Source organism: Lissotriton vulgaris, chromosome 1_1 (assembly GCF_964263255.1).
Source record: "Lissotriton vulgaris chromosome 1_1, aLisVul1.2, whole genome shotgun sequence".
NCBI lineage: Eukaryota > Metazoa > Chordata > Amphibia > Caudata > Salamandridae > Lissotriton > Lissotriton vulgaris.
Window position 1 is genome coordinate 1,813,968,695 of NC_141685.1, and position 23,371 is coordinate 1,813,992,065.

The following is a 23,371-nucleotide window of genomic DNA, read 5'->3' on the forward strand; positions in this document are numbered from 1 at the left end:
TCTAAATCCTTTGAAGTTCCAGTCTCTTGCTCATTACTGTTCCTAGGTTTCATGTGCTGACTTGCATGTTCTCAAGCCGTTCCATGGAGACATGCTACAGCTTTTAGGTTCCATTATAGTGCTCGCTCTGCATTTTCCCATTGAGCTCGTGTAGCTGGTAAGTGTATTATTTGGTCCTCACTTGTGTATGAGTGTATTCCTTTGTACAGGGGTTGGCTTCCTGGTTCACACGAGGCAATTCCTACCCGATCCTTTGTCTTGTGTTATATTTTGACTTAAATGCTATATCTGTGAAAGTGTGCCATTTCTATTTTTCTTAAGAATTTCCACTGTCTCTCCAGCTAGACCCATAAGGGCTTGTCTCGTGTATGTAAGTACAATCCTTGTTTGTATCGTAGGGTACAGAGACAGAATCACTTCTACTGCCTCCTTTCCATGGAGCTGGCAGGGTGACCATCAGTTTGAGTAATATGCAGAGAGCATCGACATTCTCTGTTGCTGTGGGAAGTCCTGAGTCTTACCTGTGTACAACGCTGGTGGTAACCCAGAGTGTTTGTCCATTATGGGTCCATTCCCTGTTTGTTCACACTACGGTTGCTTGACTTCTCTATCCTGTTCATGAGCTCTACTCTGTATCTGTTCTTTCCTGTTTATGCCCTTGCATGCTCCTCCACTTCCATACACTACATCCTTAGGGAGAAATTCCTTGAGAGGTACTCCGCACAGAGTTCCTGATATCTTTAATTCGTCATACCAATTCTCCTCGTGATAAGGTTGGCCAATCTCATTACAAGCATTATAGTTGTCATCCGAATCTGCGCCGAACAGTGAATGCAGGGTTTGCTGTTATCGTTGTGGCAGCAGATCAAGCGAGGGAAATGGACCCTTAGCAGAGGCAGGGTACGGAAAGGAACAGACAACAAAGCGCTGGAGTGACAACTAAAAGGGCTCCTCATGTCATTTCTGGAGTGGAACAGTATCAGTGAGGAGCCGCACATTGCCTGCTACTGGCAGGCAAAGGTACTGCTGAAAAGTTTCCAAATCCAGTCTGAAGCCTGGGGAATATTCAAAAGGTGAGGAATCTGCGGCTAAAAGTGTCTATCAGAAAAAATATTACTGATGATGCTATGAAGCGAATGTTTAGGCAGATAGACCAAACATTTTCATGTTCCTGGGAATATACAAGTTAATGACAGACTAGGTTGAACATAAAATTTCATTTTTCTCAATCAAAGAACAATGCTTGTTTTTAGAAGCACTGTTTAAAGTAAAAACAAAAGACACTGCAGTCCTCATTTATATAAGAACACACATATATTTTAAACATATAAAATGATATCAACACAGTTTCAGTAATCATGACATGGTTTTAAAAAGGTGCAAATTATCTGAAGAACGTATCAAAACGGACTGTACTCATTAATGAACTTCTAAGAGGACTTAGCTGACAGCAACGTCAGTCACAGACATTTTCTGACCACAGCGTTCACAGTACTAAGAAAACAACAAACTAATCTAATCTTTCATCAATTAGAACCTGCTGCGTGAAAATGCTCTACTTTTTCTACCAGAAAGGTCCAAGGAAGAAGTATGTTTCCTAATAAACACCAATCTTGAAATGTATCAGCTTGGAATAGACTGCACACATGATTCATTCTTAAAAGCTTACCAGGTTGCCTTAATGTTATACTTTTCATTCACATTTTATGAAAAGAAAACTGCGTGGTACACCAGACATATTATTTTACCACTGGCTACATACATTTAAAGCATACACATTTCCATAGGCAAAACACTATGTTACTATTTGTACATGAAAACAGCTAGCAGATTCATACTCATAGTGTAGTAACATAATTTGAGTAAATTGCTGTTTCAAAGCATCCAAAGCTTTCATAGCAAGCTGTCAAATATAATACATAGATCATGTTTTTTCATTATTGTTCCTTGTAGGCAATGCCCTCATTTTTAACAAAAACAACTCTTAAACAGATGAGCTATTGAAGCACCTAACTGAAGAAGCAAGTGCACTAGGAGAACAGAAGCAGGGCAGTTGCTTTTAGCACATAGAAGATAGTGTGAATAATGCATTATTACTTTGAGAGAGCATTGTGAAACCCTTTTCACAGCTCGGCAGTGTTTTGAACATTTAATCATGGTTGGTACTTATGTTTACCTTATGCTCTTAATCAATGTGGCAAGAGGTTATATAAAGTTGGAAACAGGAACGGTTAAAAGAAATCTGTACCTGCTTTATATAAACTCTTGCTACAAACAGAGGAGAGATGTAGGGGAATCTCTATAAAGAAAAATCTAACCATAGACAATGTAAGTAATTTTAATAGCCAAGACAATGGAAAATGAGTTCCCTACGGATGAGAGCAAAGCGAATGATGAAAAACAGCTGACCCCCAGCGTTTGCATTAAAAACAACAAAACTTAGCACAGTATTTTTTTTACTTTACAGAAGATGTTATGGTATCAAAGTCCAGTAAAATTCCTGCATTTAAAATTACTGATTTACTGCATTTACGTTGTGCTCCATGTACAATTCTCTGAAACGTTTCAAGAAAAGGATTAGACATAATTAGGGCATGAATGCCTGTGCATAAGTTGCAGCTATACAGCACCAGGTAACCTCTAAGACTTGAAAACAGTTTGGACCAAGTTGCAAAAGTCCCCGTTTATCAAGCATGCACCTAAAAAACGCAGTTGACTACTAACACATAGCTAACGTTAACAGCTAGTCAGATCACTTGCCTAGAATATTAATGCTGGTTAAACAAATGTTTATGTTACAGTTAAAACATCAATATATAGTGAAACTTGTTTGGACAAATTGGTTAAGTAATGTGCTTAAAGTAACAGGTATTCAACAGTGCAAAAGAATGAAGATGATAGGAGTTACATGTAAAAAAATTATAAAAACAGCATATGTAAAAACAAAATGTACTTCTGTAAAAAAAAAAAGCCATTCTTACAAAATTGTCAGTAATGCCTGAACTTTCAAAACATTGTAAAAAAAAATAAAAAATAAAAAGTTAAAGGAGGCCACAGTACCATTGAGAGGAAGACCAAAATCTTGTAGTCTACCTGTGTTTCCAGCAATCTTCTGTCAAGCCTCAAAATAGGTACTACCCCAGGGAAAAAGTACAGCAAGACACTGTTTGATAGCACCTCCCTGGAGCAAAGTCCTGATCTCTTTTGACTAAAGGAAGTCAATGGAATGCTAGCTATTTTTGGCAATAGAATTTGAAAGGCTTTGTAAGCATTACCATACTAATATCAAGGTAGCATACCTAACAGCAGTATCGGCTATGAAGGCTGGGCTGGGACCAGGAGCAGAGCCAGGTAAGAAGCAAAGGCATCAAAATGTGTATGCTGGTAAGAGCTAATCTACAAAACAACCTTTTGATTAGATCTTGGACTTGCTTAACTGCACGTATCAAATCCTTAATGCCAGCAGTGGACCATTATGCCCTATAGGGATAGATTTGAATTTTCACAAAACTAATGCTCCCTTAAGCGCCTTACAGATGAAAGAACAATATATTTTGCATAATATTTAGGGCGCATACTTAAATTAAGACAGGTTTTATAAAATGGTAGAAAACTTCTTACTCATTACAAAAACCATATATTAAAATATTATATACATTTTAAATTAGGTGATAATGTAGACACACATACATACATATCTTGTTCACAAGTTCAGTGTGGTTTAACCACAGCATCTGTGCAATATCAGAGGAATTATAAATGTTCTCAAATACAAGCTAGCACACAGTGTCTGGTGTTAAAAAACAAAATAACAGGCACTAGTGTACCCGTTAGGTATTGCTAGCATGACCTTCAATTAACATGTTATCAAAGCGGGTGGGTCGGAGCCAACTTTTTTTACCCACAGTCCCTTTGTAAATCTTCTTTTCATGATTCTGTATTGTGTATAGTGGGCTACACCAAAAACCCTTTTGCTTTAAACAGCTGACAAGGTGGTCCTAATAACATGGACCTTGTTACCCCAATTATTGCACTTTCCATGATTAATATCTCCCTTTTTCGAGCACAGATACTGTCTAAAATGAAATATTTAGAAATGGGAGGAGACCTGTAAACATTCTTAATCCTTGCAAGCAAATCTTACAATCTTGCAATAAATATAGTGAACACAACAATTAAAAATAAGTACAAACATGAAATGTTTACATTTAACATGTTACAAAAATATTGAAAAACATTTGTACAAAGACTAAAAGAAGTAAAACATAATGATTTACATAATGCTACAATGCTGAACTGGAACTAAGGTCTTTTTTCCATTCGTTGCCGGTGGCATACAGTACTTTTTTTTTATTTTAAAAAGGCACTGTATTAGTAATGTTCCTCATTGAAGATGGCTTCTAGCTTGATTGTTTTGACGTTGCTGCAACTGATGCTCCTGTAAAAAGTAGAGAAAATGAAATGAAACACTGGTAATTCAGAGCAAAACCTAAATACCATGGAAGCACATGGATTTGATATTTCAATTGGATACTATCATTTTCACAGCTTGAATTTTCCCTTAAACTAGGCCCGGGATCAGAAATGAGACTTTGGCAAAGGGCAAACCTTGCAATGATTCTAGGTAGGGCCCATGTATGGAGAGCACAACAAGAAAAGAAATGCATACAACTACCTCAATTTATAAACTAATGTTCATTGCAACCTTTGCAATATTTTCATAAGGAAATTCCCTACACCTTTTTCCAGGTAGAAAAGAAACATTCGGAAATTCTTAGGAAGCTTGAAAAGCTGATGAAGATTACGCAAAAATATGTAAGTTAAAAGTTCTTTTAGAAACTATCATGTATTTTCTATTGGATACAACATATTGGCCCTGGGGGTTTGTCACATTTGAAATACCTGCAGCCCTATAAAATTGGCTTGCGACCCCAAATGAATGAGTGGGTATGTAGTGCAATGATAACATGTGAGCAAGTTGTATGCTCCCTTTGACATCCCCTTACGTTGCAGTACCCAGCTTAATGGTGTTCAGGTTAAAGATGGTTGCTCCCTAGCGACAAATGGGTGATAGGAAAGGTTTGAATTTCCAATGTGCTAGGGTCTAATGACTAACAAAAAAGATGGACAAACCAGAATGTTCAGGTGAGAATGAGTGTTGAAGGAGTGAGTTCATAAAACAAGGAAGCAAGATGGTAAGTGACGCCACTTGCATGAAGATTACACCCCTGGGAAAGGCACTGGCCTGAGAAGGGACCCCCGGGAGGGGGTGGGGGGAAACCTGAGGACAGGCTTAAATGTAGGACAGATGGTCATTAGGCCTTTCCTGAGCTGCTGGCAGGTGATGCATTCGGGTGGGGGGATCTTCCCACACTAAATACAAACCAAAGAATTGATGGCACCGAATATGACCAGCAACAGGGCACAGAGGAGATGTAGAGAGTAGTAAGTTGAACAGAGGTGCCTGTCACCGCTATACTTACCAACCCTGCAGATGGATTAGGCACTGTGCTGGTCCCTTATATTCTTGGAGTGGGTTGTGAGCTCTCCCCCCCCCCACCCCCACCTACTCTCTCCCCTTTTCTGGTGACCAGCCAGGTGAGAGCCTATATGTCCAGAGTACTGAGTAATGTACAGCTAAAATACCAAAGTAGTAACCCCTCAATGTGACCCAGAGTCCTGCACTGCCTCTCATGCAGGACGGACACTATTCCCCATGCTACTGTGGAAGTCCCTTGGGTAAGGAAACCACAGATACAAGAATGAGAGACACCTACGTGTGGGACTGTCAATTAGTTGATAGAGCTTAAGATGTGAAACCCTGGGTATTTTCCAATACAAACATGGAACTATGTCCTACCATGCAGGTCTCATGCCACTTGTAAGAGGGAGGTCACCATGTGCTACAGTGGGACCAGAGGTATTCAATAGAAACATGCAACAGGATCACCTTAATTCAATAATCGTAGTCTACATACTAACATTCTCTGACAATAGACCCGTGCCCAATGTGGCACAAATGGAAGGTGCCCTAGTGATTGGGACCACTGAATAGGAAGGAAGACAGGTACTAGAGGCTTTAGCAGAACCTGATTAGAAACCCATACTGCTAGGACTCCCTACGTACAGGCTCGTGGAATGGTGATAAAGACATCCAGTGGCACATAAATCTCTCCTCAGAAGACTAATGCAGTATTATAGTTTTCATCGAATTAGGCAGATCCAAACAGACCATGTCCTGCACTGTCCAGTACATCAGACACAGCAGTTTTGATCCTGCTCTTTTTTTAAATCTTTGACTGTATTACATTTCTTAAAAACGAGTAGAGCCCCCAAACGACACTACTCAACAAACACTGCAAGATAATTGCATATAGTTCTTTCAAAACAGAAAAAGAAAAAAAGCAAGAATCATAGAAACAAAGCATCACCACCCTGAGGATCGTTCTGCATGGCTCTTCGGTTACTCTTTACCAAAGTTCACTTCTTAACTCCAAGGAACTCCACTTGGATAAAGCAATGACAAATGCAAAGAACATAGGAGCATATTACCAAGCAATAGCGATAATTAACGATATTGCTTGGTTAGAGACAAAAATGTACCGCTGATCTGCGGCGATTTTTACCGCAAATAAACCTTGGTATTACCAAGGTTTATCGCAAATGCGTTAAAAATCGCCGCAATGCATGAATATCGCTGAAAAGTCAGCGATATTCATGCATTAGCGAGCTAATGCTCTTAGCCATGTTATCCCCCTCCCATTGGATAACATGGCTAAGAACTGCTCAGGGCAGGTGTTAGCTTTTGGAGATATTCGCGCTTAGCGCGAATATCTCCAAAAGTTGGTATTAGGAGATAGCAATGTTAGCGACTGTTTTCAGTCGCTAACATCTTGGCACGCCCACTTTGCATGTCATTAGTGATAAATATCACTGACATGCAAAGTGGGGCCCAAGATGGTCGCTATCTCCTACTAGCTGTCGCTAACTCGTGTTAGTGACAGCTAGGTAATAGGGAGATAATTTTATCTCCGCTTTCTTGGCTTTTAAAGCCAAAAAAGCAGAGATAAACCCCCTTGATAATATGCCCCATAGTATTAAATGTGATCCTCTAAGTGGCGCTAACCTCAATAAACAGAGCTCCACTGATAGCAATAGAGATCACACACATAAGTCTAATACAAACGTTGCTGCTTTGACCCAGAAAGACATAACTTCACTACAAACAATATAAATAAACCCGACACCTCTACACATTTCGGACATTCTTCTCCAAAACCAGGACCGAATTTGTGCATAATCTGGGGAATCGGGTATGCTCTACATGCACAATCAACTAGGGCACCCATTTTTAGCTAACAACTTTGTCCCACGGATCATCTTCAAATGGTTCCCCCTCAAGTCGGCCTCCTACATCTTCCTCAATCGAAGCAGAGCATCCATCTTAACGTAGCCACATACATTATATAATTCTGAAAAAGATCTTCCCCCTTCTACCAAGCTGTTACATTGAGAAGGTGCATGTTGGAAGGAGGCCCAGAAAGCAGGCAGGTACAGGTACTTCATTTAGGAATAGGTCATACTTCATAAATAGGATTTATGAAGTAAGAAGCTGAGCCCCCACCTGTAGCCTCAGACTTCAACAGGGATAGAACACTCACATTACTTACATCACACACTTTACATGATTCCCAGCATTCCAAACCAGGTTAGGACAGACGACTAAAAACCATTCAAACTTAACAGGATCCCACTGACTGTGTGCATTACTGCCTCTAAGAAAAAGCAGTCCAACGTTCCTAAATATGGCCAAAATGCAATTACATGCTCAAAAACATGAATTAAGGATATTCCACCTGCAAAATCAGCAACCACCAGAAAGTAGTCCTATTCATATTGCAAAAATCTAAGGTAGACAGTCTCGGGGTACCGATTGGAATCCGCACATCACCCTCACCACAGAACAGGTGCCTGAAAAGAGCATTCAAACTTATTCTGAGAACACCACAAGCATGCAATAAAGGACAAAAAGCCTCCTCTAGACCTTAATAATGTTAGCTAAAGAAATCCTAACCACCAAAGACAGAAATAGCCTAACTTCTCTACCTTACCGATAAGCTACAGTACATTTAAGGTGAAGAACTTCACCCATACGCTGCCTGACTTGGGTGTGTAAATATCTGGCAGAACTAGTCAACATCTCGAACTGAAGGTCATTTAGCTCAATCACATCAGTGCAGAACTCGGGGTAAAAAAATTAACTAAACAGCTCGCCTGCAAACAAGAAACTAGACCAAATTGCTCAAATGCACTATAACATTCCAGAAAAGTTATTCTAGAATTACAAAAAGAGTATCATCAGCATATAATGAAATATCCAGATTCAGCCAAAACTCCCATCTCGTGAGAATTTGTGACTGATCAAATTAGACAAATCATTACAAACATTAGTGGATACAGAGAGCATTCCGGGCTAATACCCCGGAGCAATGTCAAGACAGGTTTAATTAGCTTACTGATCTTTTTTTAAACTTTATTTTTCAGTTTTGTAAAGATAAAGCAGCAGTCAGCGATATGCAAGGTGAGAAAGTATACACATGCAATGCAAGATAATAGCACAACAAGTAAAATCCAAGGGCAATAAATCTGGTGTGTCCGAGGTAGGGAGAAGACGTGCGCTGCACATACACACCTCGCTCTCTGTTGAGCGTATTGATCTTTACCCTAGCTCTACCATTTGCACTCATTAGGAAAAACCCATGAACTGAACTGATCCCCTATGGTAATTATTCCAAAACTTCAACAATGTACAAGTCAGTAGAATTTAACACCTTGTCGGCAACTGAGAATGAGAATTCCTTAGGGGACTGCATTATGAATTAGCTTCTCAATGGGCATATTCTCAATGGGCATAAAGTAAAGTGCAGCGTAATATTGAAAGTTGCTTTGGTCCCATCCTCACGGATTGGACAACCTATCAACTTTGAAAGTCTGCCAGCCAGAAGGCTGCCCTGATTCAAATAAACTACATTGGTCATGAACAGTAGGCGACAGAATCTGCACCTGGAGGTGTCTTTTCTGGGCACTGGGTACACTATAATTATAGGTTTGTGCATCGACTTGGGCAGTTTCCCAAAGACAATTTTCAAACCACTAGAATCTGTGGATCTATCAAGTCGAGGTTGTTTGTTAAGCTTGACCAACAATCCATCCCCACCAAGAGTCATGCCAGTGCCCAAGTTTTCCTTTGCCCAAAAAATGCCATCTAGACCTAAAGAGTTTGAAAGTATCATATTTCCAGCTCCACAAATGTCATCTTCTGCTCTAGAGGCATATACAATGAAGTGCTTATAATGAAAGAACCAGCAATGTCATAGAATAGAAGCAGGCGTTGATACAGCGTCTACTAACACTGAGTCTGTGACCCGTAACGGTAAGCACTTACTGCTCTGATGACAAATATTGTATTTGACACATTGGTTATGTCGATAAAATTCAGCCCAGAAATGGTATAGTGGGGTTCTAGCAATATGTAAGCACTGCTAACCGTAATTTAACGACTTTCCACAGTTTGCATTCCACCAGTTATCTAAATAGGTTTCCTTTGTTCTTAGCAGCAATAACCTATAATTATACTCCCAATTAAAATTTGATGTAAGTAATCAGCTGCTACGTATCGAAACAGCTGCCATGGGCTGCATGACCTTTTCCCATGAATTTGGTTAGCTAAATTAAGATCCCTCACAGTACATAGTCATAGGTTAGGGGAGTAAAACCTTAAAAAATCAAATGCTTAATTCTGACAGGTTATCAACTTGTTACTGCAAGTTCCTAGCCCACCTATACAGTACAACTCACAATTATTTCTATGGATTGCAACAACCTCACAATTTTTCAATTTCCCAAATAAGAAGTACACAACGCTTTGCAGTGAGTATTGATTGATTACCTAAGACATTATTCAATTTATTGAAAACATCTGGCTATACACTTACTATTGTATTTACTCCATTGTTTAGATCTTTGAATCATCAATAACTACTTCCCTATGACCAGCTTCTTCTAACAAATAAAAGGCAACTCAACTGCTCTGCTTTACCTTTTTCTCTTTGTTTGACTGCACTTTATGAGAAAAGGAAATAATTTTATGCCTATGCCACTTTCTTCTTTCACAATGTCGTTATCACCTATGACATTATCACTCGGGTGTTATTTACTGAGACATCTCTTTCGGGTCTGCAAGTTTCACAGACTCTCGTGATCCATCGCAAAACTAACTTTGTCTATGGTTTCCCCTTTTCCCAACTAATCTTTATCACTCACCACGGTTGTGTTACATTTGTCACACATTCTTTGGTACTAATAAACTTCCCATCTCTTCCTTCACTTTGGACCACAAAATTGTGCTTATTACTACAGTTGTATGTATTTGACAGCCTTGAAAAAGTCTATGAGCGAAACTTGTGTTGAATGTATTCATTGCTTCCAACAACATTTTTGACAACTACTGAATCAATGTCTGGTTATACTTTATGATTTGAACTGGGACGACATCTCGCCCCAACCAAGCGCACAGCTGAATTGCGCCTTTGTGGCGGTCATGATATTGTTCCTTATTTAACCAAGTAATCCTGTTCATTCAAGCTTCTCATTCACTAATTTCAACTTTTTTCGATGATAAATACATCCACACGTGGAATGGAATGCCAATTTTCTGTTTTCTTATGTTCTAGGTGGGCCATCCGAACCTCTTCCCAAAAACACAAATGACGCAAATTCGTCCAAGACAGTATTTTATTTATATAAAAACCCAATGCATATCGGGCCGAAGTTGCCCTTCATCAGGGGTCACAGTAATAACAGACAAAACAATAACCATTATTCCTTTCAGCCATGATTAAACATAGTATATAAAATAGCATCCCTGATCAAACAACAATATTTGTTGCAAAGTACCAAGCGTGTCTACTCCCATGAGAACTGCCTCCAGCAGTAATCTACAACTCTGAACCACCACCCCTGTATTTACCGGCAGCTGTAGCCCCATTGTATAATGTTTAGCGCCCATATATACCCACAAGACTATACTCCATCTAGTTTTTTGAGCAGTGATTATACAGATCATTCCTCATGGGGCGCGTGATCCTATTTCCTATTTACTTAAAAACACTTACCCCTTTGCCTTGCTCTCACCCACCGGCTTACTCTTTCTATCACCCTCAAATCATTGCTCTCTTATTTTCACTCATGCACCTCCCCCATTATATCGTACTACTTTCTACCCTCCCAAACCACTTCATACATTCCCCGTACCTTTCAACCACTCCTCGAGTTCAACTTCCTCTCTAAACGCTGCAATCTACACTTTTATTATCTCCTCTATAGCCCAAAGTGTGCTCCAACCGAATTTAAACCTTTTACAACATTCCGTACCTGCCATGAATGTTAAAAACAACCCGCATCATCTCCTGTCCACAAGGACGTTATACTTCATGGCATTGCAGGTTCTGTAATTAAAGAGACTCTGCAGCAGAAGATGACAATTATGTAACTGGAAATATCAAGACTGGAATAAATTGGCACTTGATTCACTCTACTAATTGTGAACTGCGGATTACATATGTTACATACGTTGTACCACTCTTTTGGTCGAGTGTCGTCCAGTCCATTTCCTTGTTTTATTCAGTGCGGCACTCTACCACACTCTAATTACGCTTTTGGCAGCAAAACTGCAGCCTGTTGTCACATTGTTGCATTATTGTACATTCTATATTAGATCTTGACTGTCAGAAGGAATGTGGAGGTCATTTTACCCAGTGCTACCAATTGTAAGTAGACCTCAATATCTATTTCACCCTTCTAAAGGCTACCTGAAAGCCTCTGAATATCAGCCTTGATGATCAGCTTAGTAATTTTGCTAAGCGCCTACCTGGATCTACTGCAAATGTAGCTTTATATAACTCCTCAAAGGTCAGGTTAATTTCTAGCACATCTTTCCTGACTTCCAAAATAGTAACCGGCACCAGTACTGTCTGTTTTATTTATTTGTATTTATTTATTTAAGAAGTTTTCTATAGCGCTGTCCAGACCCAGGGGTATCGGAGCACTTTACAGTAGGTGCATAACATATAATCATCATATACAAGATAGAGGAGCGACATATCAATCGATGAGCGTCAAAAATAAAGAGCAACACATTGTAGTGCAGGACATTTTTTGGCTCCGAGGTTCTTCGGGTTGGAGCAGAGCTCGATGTTTGCTGTCTGTACCAAGCTATCCACTTCCTAGGGAGCGGTTGAGGAACAGGGTTTTGAGTTGTCTTTTGAATTCTACAAAGGAGGGAATGGTTCTGATGTGCCGGGGGGGGGATGGAATCCCAAATTTTGGGAGCGTTTCCAGTGAAAGATCGGTCCGCAGTTCTTTTCCTTCTGTTTTTAGGTGGGATGAGTAGGGAGTTTGAGCTTCTCAGGTTCCTGGATTGGCCGGCTTTTGTGAGCTTTTTCGCCAGGTACTCGGGTTTGCCGGAGTGAATGGCTTTATGGGTTAGGCAGGCTGTTCTGAAGCTAATTCGCATTTCAACGGGAAGCCATTTGAGTTCCTTGAGTGCAGGGGAGATATGATAAAATTTCTTGATGCCGGTGATCATTCTGGCAGCCGCATATAACGTTGTTTTGATGGGAGCCAAATGCGATTTAGGAATTCCTGCTAGGACTGCGTTCCCATAGTCCGGTCTTGACAGTACCAGAGATTAGGTGGCCTGTTTGAGATCATTGGTTGGAATGTAGGGTTTTATTTTGTTCAGTAGTCTGAGGTTAAGGAACGCACTTTTGGACGAATTCTTAATGTGTCTCATCATGTTCCGTTTTGGGTCTAGGGTGATGCCTAGAGATTTGACAGAGTCTAGTTGACAGTCTGCTAGAGTGAGATTCCCGTTTTACGCATCGATAGCCTTGAACCATTTGGTGATTTGGGGGTTATCTTCCTTGTTCGAGATGAGGAGTGCCTCAGCCTTGTCAGGATTTAGTTTCAAGTGGTTGCTTGTCAAACAGTGTTGGACATCTTTCAAGACATCATTTAGTCTTTAAATGTCTTTGATAGAGGTAGTTTCCAGATAGATCTGAGTATCATCAGCATAGAGGTGGAAGCAAATGTTGGCTTTTCTGAGTAGTTTGGAGAGAGGTTCCATGTAGATGTTAAAGAGTTGCGGTGAGAGCACCGAGCCTTGAGGGACGCCCTTGTTGACTTGCTGGAGTTTGGAAGTGAAGTTTTTGATTTTTATTTTTTGCGTGCGATTGTGAATAAAGGAGGAGAACCCTTTGAGGACTACATCACCAAGACAAGCTCTTTCTTGGAGAGTTTCTGATCAACAGTATCAAATGCTGCCTAGAGGTCAAGGAGAATGAGGAGGCAGCATTGGTCAGAGTCTAGTGATCCATATATATCGTCCATGATGTTGAGAGTAGCGGTTTCTGTGCTACAGCCTTTTCTGAAGCCAGACTGGTGGGGGTCCAGGAGGTTGTTGTTGTCCAGGTGCTGTGTTAGTTGATGTTGTACACATCTTTCTAGTGTTTTTCCGAGCAAGGGGAGGTTTGACACAGGTCTAAAATTGTTCAGATCTGTCGAATCTAGGCCGGGTTTTTTCAACAGGGGGGTGACTTGACCCATTTTAAGGCAGTCAGGAACCACTCCGTTTTTCAGGGAGCTATTTATGATTGTGCTCCAGAGCGGTGCAAAGGCGTGCTTCATTTTTTGGGTCAGTAGCGGAGGAATGGGGTCTAGGACATGAGCTGAGGGTTTGGAGGTGGAGATCAGCGTGATTATCTCAGTTTCTTGAACGGGACGGAAGCTGAGCCAGGAAAAGAGGAGCCATGAGAAAGATCATGCGGCCCAGCAATAATGATGCTCTTCTTGAGGTGGGAGTTGTTGATGCCCAGTGATAGTTTTATTTTTGAGATCTTGTCGTTGAAGAAATGGGCGAAGTTGTCACAGAGTTCTTTGGATGCCTGTACAGATGAGGACACGGGCTTGGAGGTTTGTTGTCTAATGATACTATAGAGCTCCTTAGGTCTGTTTTTGGCACTTTCCAGCGCCGCATGGAAAAAGCTGGATTTCTTGTTTTTTTATGTGGTTGTTGTACTTCCTACGGGCTGATTTGAGTTGATCGCGGAGGATGGAGGTAGGGTTGTTTTTCCACTTCCTTTCTTTGGCTCTTAGATTCCTCCTTTCGCAGTTGAGGTCAGAGTTGAACCATGATCTGGATGGTATGGCTCTGCTCTTTTTGAGCTTTAAAGGAGCTATTTTGTCAAGAAAGGACATTAGCTTAGCATTGTAATAATCGATGAGGTCGTTAGTGGAGAGGTGGTCATTGGTGTCGGGGAGAAGTGAGCTTATCTGTTCTTCGAGGATTCCCAAGGGAACCTGAGAGAAGTTTCTCAACCAATTGGGGGGTCTTGTTGAGGTGATTGGGAGAGAGTGGGTTATTTGATATAAAATAGGATCATGTGGTGGTCTGACCAGTAAACTGGGAGTATGTGATTTATAGTGATTGTGTTTCTTTGAGCAATGATGGCATTCAATGTGGCTCATTTGTAGTGTGTCTCCTCTGTGTAGTACTGGATTAAATTGTTATCACAGAGGAGACTGGATAGCGATTGGATTAGAGGGTTGTTGGTCTCATTCCACCGTAGGTTCACGTTGCCAAGAATTAGATTATTAGTATCACCGAGTGCACCCTGAGCTATCAGGTCAGATAGTTGTTCTCCGAATGCGGCGTTTTTACCTGAGGGGTGATAGAGAAGGTGACAAAGTAAAGAACCACTATCTTTGGTCTTGATGTTGGATGAGAGATATTCAAATGTATTGTAGTCGTAAGAGTTAGTTTCCGTGTTGACCATGTTGTCCTTATGGATAATAGCAACCCCTCCCCCTCGCTGGTCTTTCCTGTCTTTCACAATCATCATGCTGCTTAGCTATAAAAAAAATACTGTGGTCATATTATCCCAAATAGGCCAGGCCTTCAAACACAGACTTATTTTTCCCCAACAGGGCTTCTCGGATAGCTGACTCTGCAGTAAGATATTTTCCAGAAACCTTGATCTCATTCTCAACATTCGGAATTCTGCAATTAAGGTCCATCCTGATCTGCTAGAGGCTGTAGAAACAATTAATCTTAACAGTCACCTTGAGAGCTTCCCAGATAGTAGTTCAACTCTCCCCAGATCCCTAGGTGGCACTCAAAAAGAAATCAGGACTACTTGCATCCACCTCCAGCCTGAAAGTGCCACCAGAAAGCATCCTCATCTACAAAAGCCAAGTTGGAGAAACAACTCCAAAGGGATTAACCCAATCCAAAAAAGGACTTTGATATGAAAGATATAACACCGACCAGGGTAAAGCTAATGCTGGAAAAAGATTTGTACAGTGGATTGTAAAAAAGGTTCTCCTAACATGCACATACAATTATTTTTATAATACACCCTGTACCTGTTCCATGACAACTTTCAGCACCAGCAAACTACTGCAAGTGGTCAACTCCAAAGGGTCTTTTAGGATCAGTGTCTAAAATACAATTAAAATTAGTACACCACATAACTGTCATTACAAGCAACACTCCAGTCAGACTCAAAAGAATTGCTGTATTGACATTGTAAGCATATGAAAACAATAGCAACATCAATCAGCTATGAAGAGCATGCCAAATATACTTTCCTGCCCTGTATGATACCTTTCTGTGAAACTGCAGAGGAACTCAGACCCAGTCACAAAGGACCACAACCTTTTTAGAAGAAGAAACTAAGGCAAACCAAACATTTTGCGCTGTAGCATAAAATTCACTGCAAACTCATTAAGTATAACCATATGCTGAATCTTTTAACTACCTCAATACCTTTAAAGGAACAACAGCTTATAATGCACTTCATCATGCTAACAAAGGTAAAGTAAGTTGAAATGGCCAATCCCTCCTAAACAGGTCATCCTACAAAGTGCTGGACAGGATCTATCCTCACAATGGAAATAATATTCCAGAATACCCTCTCCCTTACAACTCACTAACCCCCAACATGAACTGAAACAATAAGAATACAACTGCTGGATACCTTCCTGCCACCAACTACCCTCCCTGCCAATGCAAATCAACAAAAACGGACATCAAGAACAAGTCCCAAAACAGCACTCTACCTCAACTTCTACCAACCCACCAAACACCTTCTTCCAGACGAAAGATATGATCTCCTCCTCCCCTCTCAGACTTGCCCTACTCGGGGCCTGGATACCCTCACAGCAGCTGCGGCCCGTGGAGGGATTTCGGTGGGGCAGAGAGGCGGGGCGGGGGAGGGGCAGGGTGGTGGGTACTAAACACCGGAATATGGATAATTGGAGGTAAGTAAACCATTTAATTAATTTAAAAAAAATCGGAGCGCGCCCTGCATTGCAAAATGCGATGCAGGGCGCGCTACGAAATTAGTTTTATTGATTAAATGGTTTACTTACCTCCAATTATCCATATTCCGATGTTTAGTACCCACCACTCTGCCCCTCCCCCGCCCCGCCCCGCCTCTCTGCCCCACCGAGCTCCCTCCACAGGCCGTGGCTGCCTCACAGTGATTAGCCGCATTCTACAAATCCATATAACATACCAAGGATAGTGACTTCACAACCATGCCTCAATCTTTAAGTATGGGTTGGTGGGGGATCAAGCCCAGGTCGTAGATGTGGGTATTGGGGAATGGTGAAGGGAGAGAAGCCAAACAAACCAATTTGAGTTGGCCTGGGTTTCTGTCTGAAGGGGACCTAGCCTGGCATATTCGACTGGAGTCTTCCTATTGGTGCAGGGCCAAGCCTGGTTTGCATAAGCCTAATCTCTGTCTAGAGATCTATAGTGGTTGAAAAACAGTGGTCTGGAATGAGTGATCACCAGTGGCCGAGATCAATTCAAGCATTCCTTTCATCAATGTGTTGTTTGTTGCAGTAGGCAACCTCCCACCCCCAGCATCGTAAAACCCCAGTGCCTACAGACTGTAGAGCCGCCTCTGGTTAGGCAAAATACTATCTGCATTCAGAAGGGCATGCTGTATGCTCTTTTAATATATTGAGTTTGGGCAAATCCATCAAGGATGGGCTACAATAAATGGGGAAGGGTAAAAAAAGTGTTAATTTATAAATAAGTTTTGTGCTGGTTAATAAATCTGCATGATATTTGATAGGCTGTTAGCAATTGAGCCCAGTGCGGAGATCCCAAGTTTCAGACAGGTCCGACTAAGGGGGCAAAGTTAATGAGTCAAAAAAAGGAATTTATTTGCGTTTGTTTTCGGTGTCATAACATGGACCGGTATGAAATTTGGCAGATCCTTAGGATGTTTAGCTTACCCTTAGTAAATGGAGTTTCATACAAATCTGTCAATAGGGGGCAGAGTTCCTGGAAGGAGGGGCAAAAAGTTAATTTGCTAATAGTTGGCTAAACTGTTGCAGACTGCCAACCACAATTTGGACAGCCTTGACACATGCATAGCACAGGTTAGCTGCGGTCCTGGCCAGGCATTTTATTTGTGGATACTATTTCAGTGTGTTTGCAGGTCAAACTTTGGTACTGTGGGCTCGAAATGAAAGGAGCTAAGGGCTTTCTTGTCCAATGAGGTATTTGAATTTTTAACGTCGTCCATTGACAGTTAGCAAATCTGGGTTTGAGCACTATCTGTACACTAATGGTCCAGAAATCTCTAACCTTTAACCCTTTCAAACCCACTGCACTGACAGTACTGTAATGCTGTTTCTTGAAAACTACTGAATAGACGTACTGTACACCAAGCAATGGCATTTTCCAGAGTATTTTTTAGTGTTATGCCACGTTTACTATAATTCCCCTAAGGGCTTATATATGAATTGGTTACCAAAACTTCCTATGGGTGTTAAAATAGAAAATTCAGTTTTTTGATCGCCCTTTCCAGAGCACCACCCCTTAATGGGTTTGAAAAAACTCAAAATATCACAGGTAAACTAAACATGGTATATTGCCAAGTGTTGCGCAGATCTGCAGCAACTGCACGAAAGTTATGAACGAATAAATATTTTTGACCACCTCCCATTTAACTTTGCCCCCTTCTCAGATCTGCATGAAACCTGGGATTCCGGCACTAGGCTTAACAGGTTAAATGCCTACAGAATGTCATGCACTTTCAATACACAGCACCAAAGATATTAGCAGATTACATTGTTCGGCTCCCCTCACTTGTGTGCACCCTTGGTGGATCGGCATGATACCTGCCAAAGCCAAGGAATAGTAAACATGCTAAATTTCTGTCTAATGTCTTGTGGATTCATCAAATAATGCAATAGTTATTAGCAGATTAACATGTTTTTCACCCTCCCTTTTAAAGTGCCCCCTTGAAGAATTTGCACTAATTTAAAAATACAAAAAGCAAGCTAAGTATGTTAAGCATCAGCCAAATGCTATAACAAAATTCTCAAACAGTGCTAAACTTACAAGCAAATCAAAAATGTAACTTTTTCATTGTCAAGATTGTTCTAAAAATTACATTTCTTCATGCCCAACCTGAACATGCCCTTTCCTCAAAAGGTACGGATTGGAATTATACCGAATCAAGAAAAGAACAATCGTCTAATGAAGTTCTAACTTTGTCGCAAATATTAGCCATTTATTCTGTATCAAACAGAAAAGAGTCCTATAAGAAATTAAATAGGAAATCAAATTTTTGAGCTCTCCCCTTTTTTCTTGGCTCCTTCTTGAAGGATCTCCACAAACCTTGCCAAGAAGGACCCAAACATGGTGAGTATCTTTTTATTTCATGCAGATGTGAAATGGCCCCAAAGTTATTTTAAAAAAAGCAAAAAATGCTTTTCCTGTGAAAACTCAGACCTAATATACCTATACACACACATGTTCCCACTGAATGTTTCCTAGTGGTTTCAAAACTCACTTCACAGATAACAGGCCTCGGAATTCTTTCCCGTAAGTCAAAATGTTTAATTCATTTGCTGAATAAGTAGTTTCTCTAAACAACAAAGCAAAGGTAAGTGGATGCTTAATACAGCATTTCTTCTTTTTTTCAGTGCTTGGAAAAAAAATCAGAAACACTTTTACAATGACAGTGCTGCTCTAAGAGCATTAAACAATTTTGTACAAAATAAAAAGCACTGCATTATGTTGTGTTTATCTTGTATTGTGATGCCTCCAGTGTCACGTCTAAATGTTTACTTCAGAATCTTTTTGTTCACCTTTGCGGGTATTGGGATGAGGCACGTATTGGTGACGGTGGAGTTTGGAGGTGCTGTGCGAGTCCAGAATGAAGTGGTTTGACTCTAAAATGTGGTATGTGGCTTCTTAATAGATTTGATGAGCATCTGGCCTCGCTACACCTTTGTGCCCGTGTTCGAAAGAACCAGAACTGTAAGATTTCTCTACCGCTTAGAAGCTGGAGCACAGAGCTGCAAGGACTGATTTCTGTGGGATGTTCAAGTCTGATGACTGTTAACCGTGTACTCCCTTCAACTATTGTTCGGAGGTTTCATGATATTTAACTTTCAAAAAGCATTTATCAATTAGGTGTAGGGTGACCAACTGGCATGGGTGCAAATTCAAGATGGTGAGTGTAAACATTCAGGCCAAAAATTCAGGACAGGTCAAAATTCAAGACAAAATTAAAAGGACACATCTGAAGAAGTTGCTCAATAGTATATAAGTAAAGAGCCAACCAACAAAAGTACAAGTCAAAATAAGTTTATATTAGGTTGAAACAATTGTGCACTTCACAGTTTTTCATTGTGCGCGTAGCTTTGAGCAACTGTGCAGACCTTTTTGTGGCATTTCATACAATCACAATCTATTTATATGGTTACTGCAATGGGTTGTCCTGTCTATTTTGTTTACAGTTGATGGTACTGGGCAGGCATGTTTGGTGAAAGTAGTGGTCAGGAAGATCTGCTTGGATGGACTTTGTTACTAGTCTTGTCTATCTGAATGCCATTTTGAGATGTAAAGCAGCACACATTGAATGTAAGCTTATTGGGACCAGCAGTGCCGTCCCCCAAGTGGCCAGCTTTATGTGTAAAAAGGCTTCAGGTTTTCCATGTCTGTTCAGCTGATGATGACTGGTTTAGGGGCTGGTGCAGTACTGAGTGAGGGATAAGACTCATAGCGCACAGGTCGTGTCAGGGTAACAGCATTAAGCAGGAAAACAGAGTTAATAACCAACCTGCATGAGCTATAATTGACGGCACTCTCCTGAGTGTTATGGTATTATTATAGGCCAGCAAGATTAGATAAGAGTTAACACTACTATATAATCTCCTGGCTAACCATATATCATCCCTCCTTATTTTACCTGTATATGGGAAAAGGTAAACCGATTGGGTGGTGTAATTTCTGTGAGCTGTAAACTGCAGATTCTCATTGATGCACAGAAGTGTGCTACACACTAACAAATGTATAAGTTGTTGAACCATTATTGTAGGTCAGAAGGAGGCACTGTCTTTTACATACAGAACATTTTCTTTTGAGATGGAAGCAAAATGCCAACATGCAGTTTCACTGATAAAACTATATAGCGCACAAATAATAATGTGTGGAAATATGTTTTCAGCAAATATTTATCATTTGAACATCACCAAGTAAAGTGTCATGATTGTTTTTATCCTATTAAAACTCTGTTTCCAGCACACTTCTGGATTCCAAACAAGCGCTCCATTTGTGGTTTCCTAAGTGCTGATATGTTTTGAAACATTTACATAGTTAATTTAACCCCTTCAGTGCTGATGACGAGCCCAGGCTCGTCATGCAGCACGGTGCTCGTGTGCTCATGACGAGCCTGGGCTCGTCATGAGCCGTGGAACGCTCACACGCGGGGCTAATTCCCCCCGCTGTGCTGAGCGTTCCATTGCGCGGGCGGGTTCATGACGAGCCCAGGCTCGTCATGAGCACACGAGCACCGTGCTGCATGACGAGCCTGGGCTCGTCATCAGCACAGCGGTGCCATGCGCGGCCCCCCTCCCCCCCGCACTGCGGGGAAATTAGCCCCGCAGTGAAAGGGTTAAAGGCATTTAAAAGTTGTTGTGTTACAAAAAACGGACAGCTTACAGCCTTTTTGTTTTCACACCCTCAATAAGATTTGGGAAAACATGGTGCATTCTACAACAAATTTGGCATTATATATTCAATTGTATTAGCTTCTAAAGCATAGTGAATGATGACCTAACTGTGCACCAGATACAACAATCTTGGTTGGGGCTCTTCAATGACTCCCTCACTATCACCAACAGTGCCTCTCATCTCCCCATAGCCACTCTCTCACATGTATTTCATTTCTTTTATAGCCCTTTTCATATCAGTATAAGGTGCTGGAGCACTTTACATCACACACACATACAGAGACAATGAATCATACGTGTCTAAATCAGTGTATAGAAAATGTTATATAAGGCAAAAGGGACTAAAAGGTGTAGGATGCACATGTCACCCATACTGGTAGGCATCTTATAGGAGCTTTTGGTCTGAAGAAGCACTAACTCAGGATTCAGAACATAATATCATGGTTAGGGTTGACTATAATCATACAAATGTATGTCTACCCAAATATACCTTTTTTAGCATTACCAGAATAATGAAAGACTGAGAGGAAGACATAACTTTGTAAACTGTACCACAGTTTGCAAGCAGCTCTGTGATGGCAGTTCATAGTTCACTGTGCTAGATTAAGATTGTAACTTATGAACTGCAGATAACAAAAAAATCTCTGTAACAAAGCAGTAACCCACAGAGCTCTGCATATAAAATATGGGGGCATATTATGAAGAACAGGGTTAGAATTATCGCCACTTTAATGGCAGAAAACTGCAGCTAAACTGGCGATAATGAGCTTGATAATAGGCCCTTGTGAATTCCCATAGAAGCCCAGGTTCTAGTGTGAACACCCACCACCCATCTCGGCCCCTGCTGCAGCAGAACAATCCGCTGGACAAAAACAATGCCATGCCCGAGACCGAGGAGGAGACCACATGCTGCAACTGCCCAGAACGGCCCATTGTCATTCTGTATGTGACAATCAGCCGGTATACAGAATGGCAATAGGGCCATCGCAGTCTGTGCTAGGCCAGGGTGGGGGTGCTCCGAGGAGGAGTGTGAGGTGGCACCATCAGGGAGTTCTGCAGAACTCTGAGGCTTCTCACAGGTGAACAGAGCAGCTCGCAGCAACCCCCAAAATTACAGATAAAAGGTGTCCGTAAACGGATCATCATGGACAACGGACGTGAATCCAAATAACAAACCATGGGTGAAATGTACAGACGGTTGGTCACCCTAATTAGGTGAAAGCCTGATGGCGAAGAAGCAGTGTGCTGACAAGATACTTGGGAAGTGAAGTTCCATGCTCACAGAGCTTTTTACCCCCCCCCACCCCACCTCCCCCCACCTCCCCCCACCCCTCCCCACCCCCTCCCAAAAAAAGCGGGCAGCTTACTGGATATTGTAGTAATACATGTAACAAATGCATGCGGCTAGCCACCGCTAACATTTACGAAGCGGAGGTGGAACCCTTGATCTATTCCTGGAGAAACCAATGAAGAATGTGGATTGATATTCAGTAACTGTTTTTTTTGTGATTGTAGAGTCGCATGTCGGCCTCTTTAACTTTCAAAACCGCTCAAACAAATGGTATGTTAATATAATTTATAAAGCGCATGAATCACCCCGGAAAGGGTATCACAGCTCCGCAATGAACCACAGGCAAGCAGCATTAATATCTGAAAACTTAGTTTTGATAAGCCCTCTGAAGTGAAGGTGGTCCATACACTTCCGTAGGTTGGAGGGTAATTGATTCCAATATAGGGGGGCCAGATAAGAGAAAGCTTTACCCCCGGAGCATGATTTTCTAATGTGGGAAATAGTAAGAAGAGATTTAACCCTGGATTGCAAAGATCTGCTCGGCTGGGCTGGAATAAGTTTCTCTGTCAAATAACCCATTCAGTGATTTGTGCACTAACAGCCTTATTCATGAAGGCTAAATCGGCTCGCAAAGGGCCGGATTCTGAGAATCCGGCCCTTTGCGAGTGCGATTTTTGCATTTGGGATTCAGCATCCCAAATGCAAAAATCGGTAATTGCTAAATCGCTAAATTGCGAGGAATTACATTTAAGGAATCTCTATTTGAGATTCCTTAAATGCAATTCATGAAGCATTTGAAAAATGCGAAAATGCAATTTTGGGCCGCTATTTACCGAGAGGTCAGACCTCTCGGTAAATAGCAAAAACTTAGAAAAATGCTTTTAAAAGCATTTTTCTAAGTTGCATGTTGCACACACACATGTCCTTTGGACATGTGTGTGCGCAACACCTGTTTCAATTTGCATTTAAGGGGTGCTA

At 41.1% G+C, this 23,371-nt stretch overlaps 1 protein-coding gene across 1 annotated transcript in view; it reads right to left on the reverse strand.

Annotated features, from left to right (window-relative positions):
• Nucleotides 1-1,295: 1,295 nt before the first annotated feature.
• HCFC2 (host cell factor C2) overlaps nucleotides 1,296-23,371 on the reverse strand; it is a 245,069-nt gene continuing 222,993 nt past the window's right edge. The window contains exon 13 of the mRNA XM_086919162.1: nucleotides 1,296-4,438. Within this exon, the coding sequence (XP_086775288.1) occupies nucleotides 4,401-4,438 (38 nt within the window). The 3' untranslated portion in view covers nucleotides 1,296-4,400. The remainder of the gene's footprint in view (nucleotides 4,439-23,371) is intronic.